At 46.5% G+C, this 19,943-nt stretch overlaps 1 protein-coding gene across 5 annotated transcripts in view; it reads left to right on the top strand.

The window, feature by feature from the left end:
* LOC132835961 (adhesion G protein-coupled receptor E2-like) overlaps positions 1-19,406 on the top strand; it is a 110,126-nt gene extending 90,720 nt beyond the window's left edge. For 4 of the 5 annotated variants that reach the window (XM_060855119.1, XM_060855117.1, XM_060855118.1 and 1 more), the window contains 7 exons: positions 3,573-3,776; positions 4,503-4,723; positions 6,287-6,353; positions 9,981-10,072; positions 10,161-10,329; positions 12,718-12,840; positions 15,862-16,400. In XM_060855119.1, the coding sequence (XP_060711102.1) occupies positions 3,573-3,776; positions 4,503-4,723; positions 6,287-6,353; positions 9,981-10,072; positions 10,161-10,329; positions 12,718-12,840; positions 15,862-15,894 (909 nt within the window). In that variant the 3' untranslated portion in view covers positions 15,895-16,400. Of the gene's footprint in view, positions 1-3,572; positions 3,777-4,502; positions 4,724-6,286; positions 6,354-9,980; positions 10,073-10,160; positions 10,330-12,717; positions 12,841-15,861; positions 16,401-19,145 lie in introns of those variants that run through there. The other variant, XM_060855116.1, reaches the window with a different exon arrangement.
* Positions 19,407-19,943: the final 537 nt, after the last annotated feature.

The following is a 19,943-nucleotide window of genomic DNA, read 5'->3' as shown; positions in this document are numbered from 1 at the left end:
GTCCCAACCAATCCAGCCTTTCTTTTTAACTCAAACCTTCCATCCCCAGCAACATCTTGGTAAATGCCTTCAGTATAGTGTCCACACTGCTGAACGTGTATATGTATGAGCAATATAGTGTCCACATTACTGAATGTGTATGGGGATGGTGCAATATACTGTCCACACTGCTGAATGTATATAGGGATGCTACAATAAAGTGTCCACACTGCTGAATGTATATAGGGATGCTGCAATAGAGTGTCCACACTGCTGAATGTATATAGGGATGCTGTTATATAGTGTCCACACTGCTGAATGTCTATGGGGACGCTGCAATGTAGTGTCCACACTGCTGAATGTTTTTTGGGATGGTGCAATATAGTTACAACACTGCTGAATGTGTATGGGGATGGTGCAATATACTGTCCACACTGCTGAATGTGTATGAGGATCCTACAATATAGTGTTCCCACTGCTGAATGTGTATGGGGATGCTGCAATATAGTGTCCACACTGCTGAATGTATATAGGGATGCTGCAATATAGTGTCCACACTGCTGAATGTATATGGGGACGGTGCAATATAGTGTCCACACTGCTGAATGTGTATGGGAACCCTACAATATAGTGTCCACACTGCTGAATGTATATAAGGATGCTGCAATATAGTGTCCACACTGCTGAATGTATGTGGGGATGGTGCAATAGAGTGTCCATACTGCTGAATGTGTATGGGGACGCTGCAATATAGTGTCCACACTGCTGAATGTATATGGGGATGGTGCAATATAGTGTCCATACTGCTGAATGTGTATGGGGACACTACAATATAGTGTCCACACTGCTGAATGTGTATAGGGATGTGCAATATAGTGTCCACACTCTGATATGTGTATGGGGATGGTGCAATATAGTGTCCACACTGCTGAATCAATGCAGGGAAGGCGATTGCTCCTCTTTGTTTAATTCTGCCGTTTTTAAAGCTGTTGTCCTCTTTGTTAAAGCTGTTAGCTCTTCGAACTACTCTACATGTCCTTCATTATGCTTCCCACGTTCTGTGTGGCTTTCTTCCTGGTGCTCCAATTTTCTCCCACAGTCCAAAGATGTGTAGGTCAGGTGAATTGGCCGTGCTAAATTGCCCATAGTGTTAGGTGAAGGGGTAAATGTAGGGGAATGGGTCTGGGTGGGCTACTCTTCGGAGGGTCGGTGTGGACTGGTTGGGCCAAAGAGTCTGTTTCCACACTGTGGGGAATCTAATCTAATCCCTCTGTAAAATGCTAGATTATAACTCTCTCTGTCTCTGTCTCTCTCTCTCTCTCTCTCTCTCGTCTTTCTCTTCTCTCTCCTCTCTTACTTTCTCTTCTCTCTCACTCCCCTCTCCCTTCTTTAAATCCTTTCTCTCTTCCCTCTCTTTCGCCTTTCTCTCTTTTCTCTTTCTCACCTCTCTCTGTCCCTTTTCCCCTTTCTCTTCCTCCTCTTTGACTCTCTACTCTCAATCTTTTTCCTTCTCCTCTTCCCCTCTTTCCTATCTTTCTCACATCTAGAATATAAAACATAGCACATTACAGTGCTCTCGATGGGCCTCGATGTTGCGCCAACCTGTGAAACCAATCTAAAGTCCATCTAACCTACACTATCTGATTCTCACCCATATGTTGATCCGATGACATTTAAATGCCCTTCAAGTTGGCGAGTCTGCTACTGTTGCAGGCAGTGCTTTCCAAATCCCTACTACTCTCTGAGTAAAGAACCTACCTCTGACATCTGTCCTATATCTATCACCCATTAATTTAAACCTGTGTCCACCATCACCATACTAGGAAAAAGGCTCTCACTGTCCACCCTATCTAATTCTCTGATCATCTTTTATTAAGCCACCTCTTAAGCTTCTTCTCTCTAACGAAAACAGCCTTTCCTCATCAGACCTTCCCTCCATACCATTCAACATCCTAGTAAATCTCTCTGAACCCTTTCCAAAGCTTCCACATCCTTCCTATAATGCGGTGACCCGAACTGGACACAATACTCCAAACGCAGCTGCACCAGAGTTTTGTACAGCTGTTACATGACCTTATGGCTCCCAAACTCAATCCCTCTACTAATAAAAACTAACACACCATATGCCTTCGTAACAATCCCTATCAACTTGGGTGGCAACTTTCAGGGATCTATGTACTTGGACACTGAGATCTCTTTGCTCATCTACACTACCAAGAATCTTACCATTAGCCCAGTACTCTCCTTCCAAAGTGAATCACCTCACACTTTTCCACATTAAACTGCTTTGTCACTTCTCAGCCCAATTCTGCAGCTTATCTATGCCCCTCTGTAACATGCAACATCCTTCTGCATTATCCACAACTCCTCCGACCTTAGTGTCATCCACAAATTTACTAACCCATCCTTCTACGTCCTCATCCAGGTCATTTGTAAAAATCACAAATAGCAGAGACCCAAAACAGATCCTTGTGGTACTCCCCTAGTAACTGAACTCCAGGATGAACATTTCCCATCAACCACCACCCTCTGTCTTCTTTCAGTTTGCCAATTTGTGATACAAACCGCTAAATCACCCTCAATCCCATTGCCTCTGTACTTTCTGCAATAGCCTACCATGGGGAACACTATCAAATACTTTACTGAAATCCACCTACCCCATATCAACTGCTTAACCTTCATCTACCTGTTTGGTCACTTTCTCAAAGAACTCAATATGGTTTGTGAGGCACAACCTGCTCTTCACAAAACTGTGTTGACTATCCCTAATCAAATTACTCCTTTCGAGATGATTCTTTCCTCTCTCCCCTCCTTTTCTCCTTTTTCACTCCTCTCTGTCTCCTCTCTCTCTCTCTTTCTCTCCTCACTGCCATTCTCCATTTCCCTTATGACTGTCCACCACTCCACCTCCCCCAGCACTATCCCATTTGGCAATCCATTTTGTGGGGACTGTTTCCAGTCAGTTGTCCTCTCCTGCATTGCCTGCATACGTCCCCCTCGTGCACCTCAGATTTTAAGCCTGTGAAGAACATTTCTGCGATGCCTTTGGCGGAAACTACTGCCTCCCTTCCTGCTTTTCCATGATTTCTCTTTCACCCCCTGGCCTGTAAGACATTTCAAGAGTCACAAGTAAGCTATGGATGAGTCAGGTATTGCTGGTGGACTATCCAGCAATGGTGGCCATCACAACTTGTGGTCAATCATGTTCCCTAACTAAAGGTGAGATTGAGCGTTGCTGAATCAGCGCAAAAAGGAGAAGATGTTTGGTCACATTCAGTTAATGGAGTCACTAAAACCCCTTGCAAACTTGCAACTGACACATAGATGGTGAGATCTTTGCATCAGTGGATCTCTGTACCAACATTTCATCACCGGGTCTCTGGTAAAAATCACAGTGTTGTAAACCCAGTGGAGATTCAGAAGCTGAGCATTAAACATTGGAGCTGAAGCGCTTTTATTTTGGAGGAAACTTGTGTGGGTCAAGACAGGCGAAATAATGCAGACTGTGAGACATAAAACAGGATGTGAATTGTGGTCACAGAAGTGTACGGTGAATGTGAGGTGGTTACACTGAGCTATTTCTCATTCTGCAGGATCCCTGGCATCTGCTGAACCTCAGTCTGATTTCGTACGTTGGAATAAGCATCTCCCTCGTGTGCCTCGTTATTTCATTCCTCACCTTCCTGATCTGCCGTACAATCCAAGGCACGCGCACCACCATCCATGCCCACCTGTGCCTGTGTCTGTTTCTGGCGGAGCTGCTGTTCCTCGTCGGTATCTCTCAAACCAGTAACCAGGTAAAGCCGCTGCTCTGTATCAGTGTCCTGTTATAATTGTAACATCAGCGAACACCAGACTATCACACTCAGGAGCCAAACGCTATCATTGCCCCACAAGGCCATAAGATTAGACATAGGCCATTCAGCCCATTGAAACACCTCCATCAATCATTGAGATTGTGGCTGATCTAATAGTCCACTCCACTTCCCTGCCCTTTCCTCATAACCCTTCATTACCTTGCTGATTAGAAACCGATCTCAGCCTTGAGTATACTTAATGACCCAGCCTCAACAGCCCTCTGTGGGAACAAACTGCACAACTTCATTCCCCTCTGAGGGAAGAGGTTGCTCCTCGTGTCTGTGTGAAATGGGCAACAGAGATTGTGCCCTCGAGTCCTAGACTCTCCCATGAGGGCAAACCACCTCTCCCACCACCTTCTCAAGGGGCAACTGGGGGAGGGCAATAAATTCAGACCCAACCTAACCATGCCCATGTTCAGTGAAACACATTTTTAACAGCTTCCAGGAAGTGGCATCATAACTGATCCAACTGTAACAGAAACAGTTCATAAAAAAAGTTGAGATGTATTTTATAAAGGTCAGGGCAAAGACCAGGCTGGAACTGATGGAACATTTGCAACTTCCATCTGTGACACCCAAATGGATGGCCATTGTTATTCACCGGGAGACTTGCTTCTCTGTTGGTGGAGACAGGACGCTCAATACACCACTGTTCTTTCCTAGCTTGTCTGTGCGATCATCGCTGGATTTCTACATTACTTCTTCTTGACTGTGTTTGCCTGGATGTGCCTGGAAGGGATACAGCTCTACCTGATGGTGGTGAAGGTTTTCAACGCGGGATGCCTCAGGAAACGGCACATCCTCCCATTTGGCTACGGGCTGCCTCTCCTAGTTGTTGGGATCTCCGCTGCCGTGCGTCACGAGGGCTATGGAACAAGCAAGCAGTACGTACCACATTCCCTGTGATACGTTGCAGTGGCTTCTGGAATTTGTTCATAGTCACACTTCCAACACGCAAAAGCAAGAGCTGCATCTGGAGTCTGCGTCATACTCAGCTCCTTTTAAATGCAGGGCAAACGTGCATTTGCTCTGGCTGCAAACTGTGTGATCTGTCACCGGTACGGTGGCTCTCAGTTAAAAAAGAGACCACAGCGCTGAAGAAACTGACCTACATTTCCACTTCATTACGTGATCAATCTTCAGTCTTTATTTTTGCAAAATATTTCTTTCATGGAGGCGCACGCTGCTATAGTCTCAAGGTCTTACAGGTGGTGGAGGTGGGGGAGGGGTTCCTGCTGGAAGGTTTAACTCTTCCTGTGCCGCTAGCAAGGGTGGCCTCTGACCTTTCATCCAGGGTGAGAGGTCACATGACACCAGGCTAGAGCCCAATAGGTTTATTTGAAATCACAAGTTTTCGGAGCGCTGCCCCTTCATCAGGACAGGGTGGACCGGGTTCTTGAGAAATCTGAGCTGAAAATGTGTTGCTGGTTAAAGCACAGCAGGTTAGGCAGCATCCAAGGAACAGGAAATTCGACGTTTCGGGCCAGAGCTTCGGGAAAGGGCTGATGAAGGGCTCTGGCCCGAAACGTCGAATTTCCTGTTCCTTGGATGCTGCCTAACCTGCTGTGCTTTAACCAGCAACACATTTTCAGCTCTGATCTCCAGCATCTGCAGACCTCACTTTTTACTACTGCTTGAGAAATCTACACAGTTCATTCCGTCTCTCAGGCCAGCATTCAGAAAGCTCTCCCACGCAATTGCACGCTCATAAATGACTCTTCCAAGAGCAGAGAGAAAGTGAGGGCTGCAGGTGTTGGAGGGTCAGAGTCGAAGAGTGTGGTGCTGGAAAAGCACAGCCGGTCAGGCAGCATCCGAGGAGCAGGAGGGTCGACGTTTCGGGCATGAGCCCTTCATCAGGAATGTCTGAGGAGGGGCTTATGCCAGGAACATCGACTCTCCTGTTCCTCGGATGCTGCCTGACCGACTGTGCTTTTCCAGTACCACACTCTTCGACTTACAGGAACAGAAACAATCCTAAGGTGGGACATTTTGATATCCTATGGGACAACTTGATCAATGCCTGAAAGAAATCATTTTGCCCCCCCCCCCCGTAGCCTTCCACATTCCCACTCCCGTCCTCTGAAAACCTCTTTGCTTTATGTGCATCCAAACCTTTGGAAAGCGCCAGGGGAAATAGCCCAGAGAGTAGGAAGCTCTCTCTTGCTCAGCAGTTTATTTTTAGATCTTGGCAGGATTATGCGGAGCACGCTTTGATGTTCCTGATAGGAATCAGCCTTCGCTTCTGAATGAGTGAAGCACCAGCCAGATCCAACTTCTCTTCCCTGTCCGCTGAGTCTCCTCTTACAGCTGACAAACGGGATTTATTTTTAGTTTGTTTGCTTGTGGTGGGAGGTACAGAAATCTTTGACAGGAATGCGTTCGCCTTCTCCCTTTGGTCTGTTCTCGATGTCTGTTCCTGCTAACAGTCTGTTTCCTTTCTCCTGCAGCTGCTGGCTGTCCCTGGATAAACATTTCCTGTGGAGCTTCCTGGGACCGGTCTGTGCTATTATAATGGTGAGAGCCAGGCAGGAGGTTCAGTGCATGGCTGCACTTCATTGTGAAGGGAGCGGGGCATCTCTGAGGTCCAGCTGAGGAACAGAAACACACAGGGCCAAAAAAAGACATGAGGGTGTTTGGACATAAAGAGACAATCATAGAATCCCTACAGTGTGGAAGCAAGCCATTCAGCCCATCAAGTTCACACTAGCCCTCTGAAGGGCATCCCACCCAAACCCACCCTATACTTCCTATGGCTAACCCCATCTAGCCTGCTCATGCCTGGAAGCTATGGAACAATTTAGAATGGCCAATCCACCTTATTTGCACATGTCTAGGCCCTGGGAGGAAACCCACAAGGATATGGGAAGCAGTGGTTAGCACTGCGGCCTCACAGCGCCAGGGACCCAGGTTCGATTCCCTCCTCGGGCGTCCATCTGTGCGGAGTTTGCACATTCTCCCTGTGTCTGCGTGGGTTTCCTCCAGGTGCTCCAGTTTCATCCCACAATCCAAAGATGTACAGATTAGGTGGATTGACCACGCTAAATTGTCCCTAGTGTTCAGGGATGTGTGGATTAGGTGCATTAGTCAGGGGTAAATGTAGAGTAATAGGGTGGGGAAATGGGTCTGGGTGGGTTACCTTCTAGAGGGTCAACAAAGGGCCTGTTTCCACGCTGTGGGAATTGTGTGATTCTAACATGCAAACTCCACACAAATTGCCCCAGGCGTTAATTGAATCCAGGTTCCCTGGTGCTGGTGAGGCAGCAGTGTTAACCATTGAGCCACTGTGCCACCTACGATCAATGAATGATTCCCAATTAGCAGCTAACAGAGTTGGGGAACATGGTTACCAAGCCCATCGAAGGGAGAAAGTGAAGATTGACGAAGGGCTCATGCCCGAATCGTCGATTCTCCTGCTCCTTGGATGTTGCCTGACCTGCTGCGCTTTTCCAGCAACACACTCTCGATGAAGACACTGAAGGGGCAAGGTTACAGTGAGAAGCCATTGTAGGTGGCTAGGCAACAATCGCAAATCTTTAACAGCACAGAATGAGAACATTCGGCCCACAGTATCCGTGCTGGTCATCAAGCTGATCGAGCCACGTGTATGATGACATTTCAAGTGTTTGATTCCTTCTTAAATGTCTTGAGATACCAAGTATCAAATTTCAGATACCCACCACCCTTGCGTTCCTTCCAAATCTGACCTTAAGACTGTGGCCACTACTTTGAAACAGATACTAACCCTTCAGTATTTGGTTTGGGATAAGGGGAACCACGGAAAAGAAGTCAACCAATAAAGATTAGGCTTCATTTCATACAATCATAGAACAGTAGAATCCCTACAATGTGGACACATTTGGCCCAACAAGTCCACACTGACCACTCTGAAGAAATTCCCACCCAGACCCATTTCCCCTACCCCTATTGCTCTACATTTACCTCTGACTAATGCACTTAACCTACACATCCCTGAACACTACCGGCAATTTGTTCCAGTCCCTTTTCTGTTGATTTGTTGGTGATCCCTATCAGCCTGCTGTAGCTATAATCTGGACAAGCCATGGCGCAATAATTTACCTCGAGATATTAATTCCATACAGTGCACCAGCCCTGTTTTGAACCAGATGTCTCCGAATACAGAATCCTTCCTTCTCTCATGGACTATCCTGCTTATGTCCTCCTTATATCATCAGTTATTAAACTAACTGACTGATTCTCATTAACCCCATTACTCCATCCACAGTATTGTAATCTCTTCCCATTCCAAACCATCTTCTAGCTTTTGTCCTTTCTTTGTCAATCCCTCACTACTCTTGAACTCAAGGGCAAGCCAGTGCCATTCCAGAGGGGAAGTTAAGAGTCAGCCATATTGCTTTGGGTCTGGTGTGGTATCATATGTAGGCCAGATCACATATGGACCTATAGATTTCCTTCCCTACAGGACAAGAGTGAACCAGACTTTTGTTTATATAAAAATCGATGACAGTTTCAAAACATCACTGTACAAGAAGGGCTGCTCACCACAGGCCCACCATCTCAAGAAAAACTAGAGTTTGGTGATAAACGCTAGCCCAGGCTGTGATGGCCACACCCCACGAGTGAATAAATAACAAAAAAAAATCTGAGAGGGGACCCATACTCAGGAGCGACATGGGAGAATGAGTTTCAAATCATAAACAATTGTGTAAGACTTTAGTTCGGCCACATTTGGAATACTGCGTACAGTTCTGGTCGCCACGTTAACAAAAGGATGTGGCTACTTTGGATAAAGTGCAGAGGAGGCTCACCAGGATGGTGCCTGGTATGAGGGGCGCTAGCTATGAAGAGAGGTTGAATAGGTTAGGATTATTTTCATTAGAAAGATGGTTGAGTGGGGACCTGATTGAGATCTACAAAATCATGAGAGGTATAGACAGGGAGGAGAGCAAGAAGCTTTTTTCCAGAGTGGGGGGGAGTCAATTACTAGGGGTCACAAGTTCAAAGTGAGAGGGGAAGGGTTTAGGGAGATATGTGTGGGACGTTCTTTACACAGAGGGAGGTGGGGGTCTGGAACACGATGCCAATGGAGGTGGTAAGGGTGGAACGAAAGTGCCATTTAAGATGTATCTAGACAGATACATGAATGGGCAGGGAGCAAAGGGATACAGATCCTTAGAAAATAGGCAGCAGGTTTAGTTCAAGGATCTGGATCAGCTCAGGCTTGGAGGGCTGAAGGGCCTGGGCCTGTTCCTGTGCTGTAGTGCTATGTTCTTTATAAATACATCTCTAAGCGGCAGTGTCCCCACCTCTGGCTTAGGAGGCCTGAGTGAGAGAGGGAAGACTGACAGTTGGCATGTTGCAGGGGAAAGGTAAAGATGAAATCTTCATAGTGACTGTAGCTGGTGCAGGAATTGACCAGATGGTATTGGCATCAAGGCCAGCTATCCAACTAACTGAGCTAACCAGTATTACCATCTAATAGAATCCCTACAGTGTGGAAACAGACCCTTTAGCCCAACAAGTCCACACTGACCCTCTGAAGAGTAACACAGCCAGACCCATTCCCCCACCTTACATTTACCCCTGACCAATGCACCTAACCTACACAACCCTGAACGCTATGGAGCAAGTTAGCTTGGCTAATCCACCTGTATCTGCACATCGTTGGACTGTGGGAGGAAACCTGAGCACCCGGAGGAAACCCACACAGACACGGGGAGAATGTGCAAACTCCACACACACAGCTGCCCAAGGATAGAATCGAACCCAGGTCCCTGGCGCTGAGGCAGTAGTGCTAACCATTGAGCACCTCAGCCTATACCTGATCAAGAAACAGATCGTGAGACAGCCCAGGAAGACCTTAACTCTGAGAAATGGTCACTGGACCCAAAACATTAACTCTGAATTCTCTCATCACACTTGTTGCCAGACCTGCTGAGCTTTTCCAGCAATTGCTGTTTTAGATGGAGACGCTTGCTCTGAGTTTGGTCTGGAAGAGTTTACCGACAGTGCAAGGGAAGGCAATCAAATGTTCAATCCCGTCTGATACTACCTGGGATAGGACATCTGTTCTGACCCAGGTTCTTGAACGGGAAGAACAATCCCAAGAAGATCGAGCTGTTCCTTATTTCTAGCTTAACTGAAACTTTCCATTTTTTACAGATCAATATAGTCTTCTACTGCATCACCCTGGTCAAGTTAGCAAAGAAAATGTCCTCCATTCAGAAAGACGCCCCAAAACTGAAGATGTTCAGGTGTGTGTGGTATCAGAATGTCAAGATAAGAACTGTCTCTTAAAAGTTAATTTTTCCAGAAATATTAAATTTTTTATTGCTATCCCAGGTCCTTTACAGTGACAGCGATCGCTCAGTTATTTCTCCTCGGCTGTACCTGGATATTTGGGATTTTCCACTTTCAGAAAGAAACCATCACTATGGCGTATATATTCACCATCATTAACAGCCTACAAGGAGCATTCATCTTCATTCTTCACTGTCTACTCAACAAACAGGTAGGAGGCTGTCTCCGACTCAGCGGTGTCAATCACTGCAGTGTGCAGCTGTCCTTCCCTCATTCTGACCCCTCACATCCCACACAATACAGCTCAGATAAATCTCATTGCACCTCTCCACCCCCCTCACATTCTGATATACCCCATACCCCTCACTGTAAGACTCTTTAATACATCCCACACCCCATCACTCTAACACTCTCTGATATACCCCATACCCCTCACTGTAACACTCTCTGATGTACCACACACCCCTCCACACACCACTCACTGTAACACTCTCTGTTATACCCCACACCCCTCACTGTAACACTCTCTGATGTACCACACACCTCTCACTGTAACATTCTCTGTTATACCCCGCAGGCCTCATTGTAACACTGTCTGATATACCCCACACCTCTCACTGTAACACTCTCTGACATACCCCTCACCCATCACTGTAACACTCTCTGATAGACCCCACACCGCTCACTGTAACACTCTCTGTTATACCCCGCACGCCTCACTGTAACACTCTCTGTTATACCCCACACACCTCCCTGTAACACTCTCTGGTATATCCCACACCCCTCACTGCAACACCCTCCGATATACCTCACACCCCTCACTTAACACTCTCTGATATACTCCACACCACTCAGTGTAACACACTCTGTTATACCACACACACACACTGTAACACTCTCTGTTATACCCCACACCTCACACTGTAACACTCTCTGATATACCCCACACCCCTCACTGCAACACTCTCTGATATACCCCACACACCTCACTGGAACACTCTCTGATATACTCCACAAACCCCACTGCAACACTCTCTGATATATCCCACACCCCTCACTGTAACACTCTCTGATATACTACACAACCCTCACTGTAACACTTTCTAATATACCCCGCACCCCTCACTGTAACACTTTCTGACATACCCCACTCCCCTCACTGTAACACTCTCTGATATTTCCCACACCCCTCACTGCAACACTCTCTGATATACCCCACACCCCTCACTGTAACACTTTCTGTCACACCCCGCACCCCTCACTGTAACACTCTCTGATATATCCCGCACCCCTCACTGTAACACTTTCTGTTATACCCCGCAGCCCTCACTGTAACACTCTCTGATATACCCCGCACCCCTCACTGTAACACACTCTGATATACCCCCCACACCCCCCACTGTAACACTCTCTGATATACCCCGCACCCCTCACTGTAACACTCTCTGATATACTCCACACCCCTCACTGTAACACTCTCTGATATACCCCACACCTCTCACTGTAACACACTTTCGTATACCCAACACCCCCTCACTGTAACACTCTCTGATATACCCCGCACCCCTCACTGTAACACTCTCTGGTATACCCCACATCCCTCTATTTCCCAGACAATAGTCTTATTGTTGTTCCACCCACACCCCTTGATTTGACGTGATGTCACTTCCATTGATTCAGTGCCATTTCCTATCCAACCATTGCATTCCTATATTTGGAATTCTTTGCTCTGTGCTGCCTTCATCTTGAGTTGAAAATACCCAAAGCCATAGTTTTTGATGAATGCTTGTCCTGTCTGTTAATGCCTGTTGGTGCCTGTCTGTTCATTCTCACCTCCCTTTCTCAATGCTCAATATCTCTTTCCCCCTCATCGTATCAGACAGTGTCTGGAGCTTAGGGAAAATGGCCATTGGTCCCACCTGTCCTGTACTGAGCTGTTCCTATTCCGCAGGAGCCTTGATCAATTCCTTTGACTTTGGTATGATTGATTTTAAAGTACCAACAAAGGAGAACCAGGATTGGAGGCAGATAGAATTTAATTTACACAGTGTACTGTTGATGATGAGGAACGTGATGCCTGCAGTAGAAATCAATTCACTGGCAATACTTGGAACAGAAATTGAATAGAGCATTCTTGCTAGGTTAATAGAGAATGGTCTGGTGGGGCTAATGGACAGTCCTTTCAAGGCTTCAGCGTATTTGACCGAATGGTCAAGCCAAATCTCTGTAGTCTCACCAGATCAAAGCCTGCTTTCTTAATAAAGGCAGACCACTGATGGTGGTGGTTTAACCTGAAGCTTATCACAGTTCAGGCAATGGTAGAGGCTAAATAGTGGGACCATTCACAGTAACCACAGGTGGGGATTGAATCCCACAGGCCAAGATGGGGATTGAACCTATGTTGATGGTGTTATTCTAGATGAGAAACCAGCTATCTAGTCAACTGAGCTAAACCAGCCCCTGATGCATTTTTTTATTATGCCAATATAGATTTCTGTTCTTTTCTCCCTCAATGTGTCTCTTGCTTCAGATGTCCTCAAAGTCATGTTCTGATTCCCTGGAAACATAGCTAACGGTGCCATTTTGTTTTTTTCCAAAGGTGAGGGATGAATACCGGAAATGGTTCCCATGCTGCTTGAAGCCCATTTTGTACTCCGAGTTCATCCAATCGTCCATGGTCCCAATGATCAGTCTGCAGTCGAAGAACAGCTCAACATATCAGGTTTGCTTCTCCATTTTCATTAGTGTCTGGACAACAGCGTCTCCCACTGACTGTACGAGAGAGCTGCTGCACAAACTGATCACATCTGCAGTGATGCTGGAAGGGCAGCTAATGTCAACAAAGACTCCTCCTACCCTGGTTATAATCCCTTCCAACCGCTTCTGTCAGGCGTAAGGTATGAAAGGTATGTGGGTGGCACAGTGGTTAGCACTGCTGCCTCACAGCGCCTGAGACCTGGGTTCAATTCCTGACTCAGGCGACTGACTGTGTTGAGTTTGCACGTTCTCCCCGTGTCTGCGCGGGTTTCCTCTGGATGCTCTGGTTTCCTCCCACAGTCCAAAGATGTGCGGGTCAGGTGAATTGGCCATGTTAAATTGCCTGTAGTGTTAGGTAAGGGGTAAATGTAGGGGTATGGGTGGGTTGCGCTTTGGCGGGTCGGTGTGGAATTGTTGGGCCGAAGGGCCTGTTTCCACACTGTAAGTAATCTAATCTTAAAAAAAAAGAAAGCTTAAACACACGTACCAACAGGTTCAAGAACAGTTTCTTCCCTGCTGTTATTAGATTTCTAAATGGACCTCTCAAATTTTAAATTTAATGTTGATCTTGCTCTTTGTGCATCTTCTCATTTGCAACATTTTACTCAGTTCTATAACCCTGAAACATTTTGTATGGTATGATCTGTCTGCACTGCATGCAAAACAAAACTTTTCACTGTGCCTGGGTACATATGACAGTAATGAATCAAATCAAAACTATAATCACTGCCTTGGATTAATCACTCCCTTTGTCTGGGAGGTGGAGAGCTGGAGATTTAAACCCTGTTGCAGAGTGCCGAATCTAAACTGACAGCGCAGTGAAGTCCTGAGGGAGTGTTGCATTGTCCGTGATGTGTTCCACCTTTCTCAATGAGCCAATTCTGCTCTCCCCACCATGTGGAGGGAAAGATCCAAAAAAACACCAATTTGAAAAAGTTGAGGACTTGTCCTCAGCCATCAAAGATATTAACTGTGTTGGCACTTTGCTGTGGCAATTCACTACCGCAGTTCCTCCAACACTTTTCTTGCGGTGCAGCACTTTAGGATGCCCTGCAAAGCGCTATGTAAATGCAGATTTTCTGGAAAATCGAATGTGGGCCTTTTTTTTGTGCAAGAGAACCTGAGTCTGCCTGTCAGTCAATGTGGCCTTCCTCGGCACTACGCTAAATGTAGAATGGTAGCTTAATTACAGCAGGGAATGGGACCATTCAGGACCTCATCTCTCTGCTTCCACTCTCTCTCTCTCTCTCTCTCTCTGTCTCAGTCAGTCCCATCTTCCTTCTTTCTTCCTGCATCACTGCAAATTGTGTTTCGTCTGAGTAACATTAGTTTTGAAAGTCAGGACCAAACTTGTCTCCACCAGTTTCAGACAGCACCTTTCCAGATCCTAAACACTTGTTGCTCAGGTTGACTGTTACCTTTGGTTCCTCAAGCATTCAGGTTCCATTATTGAACCATCTGCCAATGAGAACAACTCTCTGTCTAGCTCCCTCAAGGTATTGGGCCTTACTGAGTGGAGGATGGAACTGGGATAATGTGAGGAGAGGCAAAGTGAGGAAGCTTTTGAAATCCACATTTATCCTGTGTGGTTGCAGAATCCCAAGGCGGAATATGGGGTGTTCCTCCTCCAGACGTGGGGTGGGAATGTTTTGGCAGTGGAGGAGGCCTAGGACCTGCATGTCCTTGATGAAGTGGGAGGGGGAGTTGAAGTGTTCAGCTACAGGGCGGCGAGGTTGGTGGGTATGGGTGTCCCAGTGATGTTCTCTGAAACGATCCGTAAGAAGGCATCCTGTCTCCCGAATGTAGAGTCCTCCCAACCCCACCCCCCTTCCATGTATCTCTCAGCCCCCACTCACAAGCCTCATTCCTGGTAGTCATAGAGTCATGGAAATGTACAGCATGGAAACAGACCCTTCAGTCCAACCTGTCCATGCCGACCAGACATCCCAACCCAATCTAGTCTCATCTGTCAGTACCCGGCCCATATCCCTCCAAACTCTTCCTATTCATATACCCAATCAAATGCCTCTTAAATGTTGCAATTGTATCAGCCTCCACCACTTCCTTTGGCAGCTCATTACATGCATGAACCACCCTCTATGTGAGAAAGTTGCCCTTTAGGTCACTTTTATATCTTTCCACTCTCACACTAAACCTATGCCCACTAGTTCTGGACTCCCCGACCCCAGGGAAACGACTTTGTCTATTTATCCTATCCATGCTCCTCATCATTTTGTAAACCTCTATAAGGTCACCCCTCAGCATCCGAATCTCCAGGGAAAAGAGCCCCGGCCTGTTCAGCGTCTCCCTGTAGCTCAGATCCTCCAACCCTGGCAACATTCTTGTAAATCTTTTCTGAACTCTTTTAAGTTTAACAACATCCTTCCTACAGCAGGGAGACCAGAATTACACACAATATTCCAACAGTGGCCTCACCAATGTCCTGTACAGCCTCAACATGACCTCCCAACACCTGTACCCAATGCTCTGACCAATAAAGGCAGGTCTACCAAACACCTTCTTCACTATCCTGTCTACATATTTCCTCAAAACAAGACGCAAATTTGAAACTCAACAAAAAGTGCGGCTTGCTATGTGTAGTCGTAAACTGAACCCTGAAGGATTTTCTGGGCCAGGAATGTTAACTCTGCTTTCTCTCTCCACAGATTCTGCCTGACCTGCTGAGTTTTCCCAGCGATTTTTGTCCTTGTTTCTGATTTCCAGCATCTGCAGTTTCTGCTCTTTTTTTTGTCCTCTCAAGGAACCTTTCCCACTGGGTTTTCATCTCTTTGAGTGGGGGGTTGAACTCACATTTTCTAACCTTCAAGGGGGAACAACGCTCCCCTATTGGGTCACGGCTCAGTCTGGCAGTGTTGAGTGTTAGTGCTGTGGGGGGCAATTATCGTGACTGTCAGGGGGAGACCTCTTGGAGGGGGGGGGAGCTGAGATTAATGCAAACTAACCCTGTTTCTCTTGGTTGCTCTAGATCAGAGACAGCAGCTGTCACAACGCAGCATGAACAACCTCTCCCTGGCCCAGACCGTCTGGAGATGGGACTGCCATGCACTTTATCACTAGGATTTTGCTGGGATGGGTCCTCTCAGGGAATATTGTGTGGGATCTTCCATTGGGATGCTGTTTCTGAGCATTCCCAATGGTCCTAAAGAGCCCTAAAAATGGGTTGGCCTGAGCAACTACCCCATGATGGAGTGATTCGAATTGAAATGAACTGGATGAGGAGATCCATGTTTGAGATGTGCATTCAACATCAATGTTACCTTTCAGGGGGAACTTCTTTTTCTGTCATGAGTTTTGCATTGTACAGTAACAGTTTACCATGAGCTGTTGAAACTTCATGTATGTTAAGGAGTTATATGAATGATTCTGACTGAACATGCTTGATAGCTCATCCTACCCATTGAGTTCTGTGCTGCTGTACTTTATTATCCTAACATTTTGAGTTACATTTTCTGCTCCGCACTTTCTCTCAACTTTGTAAATAAACATGCCGCAATCTAAAGGAAATGAACTTCTGTATTGATCACTGTTCTTCCCCTTCATAGCATGACGAGGATGTGGTGCTGGGTGGTCATGTAATCGATATAGCGGCCTGGGTCAATGTTGAGGACCATAAGTCCCACAACAACAGCAAGTCAAACTGAAAATTTGATGAATAAATCTGGAACTGAATGTTCTCAGTAATGGTGACCATCTGTTAACCCATTGCTAGTCTGTTGTTCGAGTTGGCAATGGGCTAGTGCTATTATAACTCGAATATCAATCCCAAAAATGGTCCGGGTTCAAATCCTGCTGCAACAGGTGGTCGAGTTTCGATTCAATTTTCCAACAAAATCTGGGATCCAGAATCTACTGATGACCATGAAGCCATTGCTGATTGGTTCCCTTTCGGGAAGGGAATCTGCCATCCTTACCTGGTCTGGCCTACATGTGACTCCGCACCCACAGCAACATTCTCAACTGTCCTCTGATATTGCCTAGCAAGCCACTCAGTTCAAGGGCAGCTAGGGATGGGCACTAAATGCAGGCCAGCCAGCGGTGCCCACACCCGAGGAGTGACAGAATAAAGTCCTGTCTGGCTCATGACTGTCCTTTAAAGGAAGGAAATCTGCCACCCTTTCCTGATCAGGCCTACACGTGACTCCAGACCTGCTGTAACACGGTTGACTCTTACCTGCCCTCTGAAATCACGCAACGAGGTGTTTGGCTCCAGGGCAATTCGAGACAGGCAATGAACGTTAACCAATTTCCCAAGAAAGGATTTTCCTTTAAGATAATCCAATGATGTGTAAAGTTGGGGCTGGGGGGGGGGAGGTGGGGTGGGGGGTGGGGGTGCATGTGGTGTTGGTTACCAACCACTGAACCCTGCTGGAGGCTCACTTCAGGTCGATGATGCCAAACTCTCTGGGTAGCTCCTGTCAATGCAGCAGTGATCAAACAGGGAGCTAGTTCACCTCATCACACCCCCACTGAAAAGTCATAGAGATGTACAGCATGGAAGTACACCCTTCGGTCTAACTCGTCTATGCCAACCAGATATCCTAAATTAATCTAGTCCCATTTGCCAGCACTTGGCCCATATCCCTCCAAACCCTTCCTATTCATCTACCTATCCAGATGCCTTGTATTTGTAGCAGCCTCCACCACTTCCTCTGGCAGCTCATTCCATTCACGCGCAACTCTCTGTGTGAAAAAGTTGCCCCTTAAGACTCTCTTTGTGGGTGGTACAGTGGTTAGCACTGCTGCCTCACAGAGCCAGAGACCTGAGTTCAATTCCCGACTCAGGCGACTGACTGTGTGGAGTTTGCACGTTCTCCCCGTGTCTGCGTGGGTTTCCTCCAGGTGCTCCGGTTTCCTCCCACAGTCCAAAGATGTGCAGGTCAGGTGAATTGGCCATGTTAAATTGCCCGTAGTGTTAGGTAAAGGGGTAAATGTAGGGGAATGGGTGGGTGGCGGGTTGGTGTGGACTTGTTGGGCCGAAGGGCCTGTTTCCACACTGTAAGTAATCTAATCTAAATCTTTCCCCTCCCACCCCAAACCCATACCATCTAGGTTTGGTTCCCAAGCATTGGGATAAAGACCTTGACTATTCACCCTATCCACACCCTTTGTGATTTTATAAACCTCTCTTTCGCCCAGCTCCAGAGAAAACAGACCCAGCCTATTCAACCCCTCCCTGCAACTCAAACTCTCCAACCCCAGCAGCATCCTTTCAAGTTTTACAGCATCCTTCCTATAACAGGAGACCAGAATCGAATGCAGCATCCCAAATATGGGCTCACTAAAGTCCTGTACAGCTGCAACATGACCTCCCAACTCCGATACTCAATGCACTGACCAAAAAGTGCAGATCTATTCCACACAGATCCTGTAATGAGAGGGAACTATAAGTAGGAGCCAATTCCTGGACCATCAACACAATCATTTACAGATCATGAAGCATAACAATTGTGACGGCACAAAATCGTCCAAACTTATAAAGTTAATATAAATAAAATTAATTAATTTTATGCTCTGTAAAAATTAGATTCCCTACAGTGTGGAAACAGGCCCTTCAGCCCAACAAGTCTACACTGGCCCTCCGAAGAGTAACCCACCCAGACCCATTTATCCCTGACTAATGCATCTAACAGGATGGACAACTTAGCATGGCCAATCCACCCGAACTTGCACATCTTTGGACTGTGGGAGAAAACCAGAGCAAACCCACGCAGGCATTGGGGAGAATGTGCAAACTCTATACAGACAGTCACCCGAGGCTGGGATCAAACTGGGCCCCTGGCACTGTGAGGCAGCAGTGCTAACCACTGAGTCATTGTGCTGCATTTGTTTCTTTGTTTCTTGGGATATTGCCTGTCCCTAATTTCCCTGTCTTCTCCAACCACCTGGTATTGGGGGTGTAGAGGGGGAAGGGGAGACACACAATGGTGTTAATGAACGGTCCCTTTGACCCAAAACACTGACAAAATATGCAGTAGTAACAAGACGTCTAATTATAATCTGATGAAAATGCTAAATGCGATTTAACTGCAGAGCTATTCATTTGAAACCGCTCCTGGGATTAAACCCTGAGCTATTAAAAAATCATAGTCAAGTTTTTTGCAACTGCATTGTAACTGACCTGGAACAGATCGGGAGCTACGTCCTGCTTTCAGCTAAGTATAGGTTCAGGCTTGTTCACTGGTGGGATATGTCTCACAGCACAGTGTACCTTTGTGGTGTAATCGTTGCATCTTGGCTTGTGATTTGCAGGTACAAAACTCTCGGTCTCCATCTTAGTGGGGCAGCACAGCACACTGAGAGAATCGTGCAAGCACTTATAACTCACCGTGAGCCCAGATACCAAATAATGTACAGGAGAAAGGAGAACGTCATTCCTGATGAAGGGCTTTTGCCCATAACATCAATTCTCCTGCTCCACGGATGCTGCCTGACCTGCTGTGCTTTCCCAGCAACACACTCTCAACTGTAATGTATAGGAACCATAATAAATATCTATTGAATCTTACACAACTATGCGACTCCCGTCTAGTTCATAATTTGTGAATAGTTCTTACGTTATGGGAGCTAACATAAATATTGCCTCCTCTGGTAGGGTATGCTGCTATGGTTAAAAAAAATCCATCACTGCATGTAGGACAGATTATGAGGGCAGGTCAGATGAGGTGTCCCGCAGTTGAATAGCCAGAATCATTCATCACCCTGGTTTGTAGGTGATTTCACTCCTTGGTTAGTTTCCAGTCTCTGTGCTGATACCCTCTCCTCATGCAGAATAAGTTGTTGTCTCCTTTGAGATTTGATATTCTTGCCAGTTTGTCCTGATGAATGTTCGACTCCATGTCTCTCTCTCTCTTTTTTCCCAACAATTTGATTGGAAGCTGAAGTGAAGGGCTATTACTTTCCTCTCTGTTTCCCAGAACCCTTGACTCTCCTCCAATTCAAAATTCTGCCTCAGTACATTCAGTGACCCACACTCCTGACCTCTGAGAATTCTAAATATTTATGATCTTCTCAGAGACAAAATTCCTCCTCATCTCCATCTTCGAGTAG

The sequence above is a fragment of the Hemiscyllium ocellatum genome, chromosome 45 (assembly GCF_020745735.1).
Source record: "Hemiscyllium ocellatum isolate sHemOce1 chromosome 45, sHemOce1.pat.X.cur, whole genome shotgun sequence".
In the NCBI taxonomy this organism is placed as follows: domain Eukaryota; kingdom Metazoa; phylum Chordata; class Chondrichthyes; order Orectolobiformes; family Hemiscylliidae; genus Hemiscyllium; species Hemiscyllium ocellatum.
The sequence above is the reverse complement of the archived record's forward strand: the minus strand, read 5'-3'. Positions and strand labels throughout refer to the sequence as shown.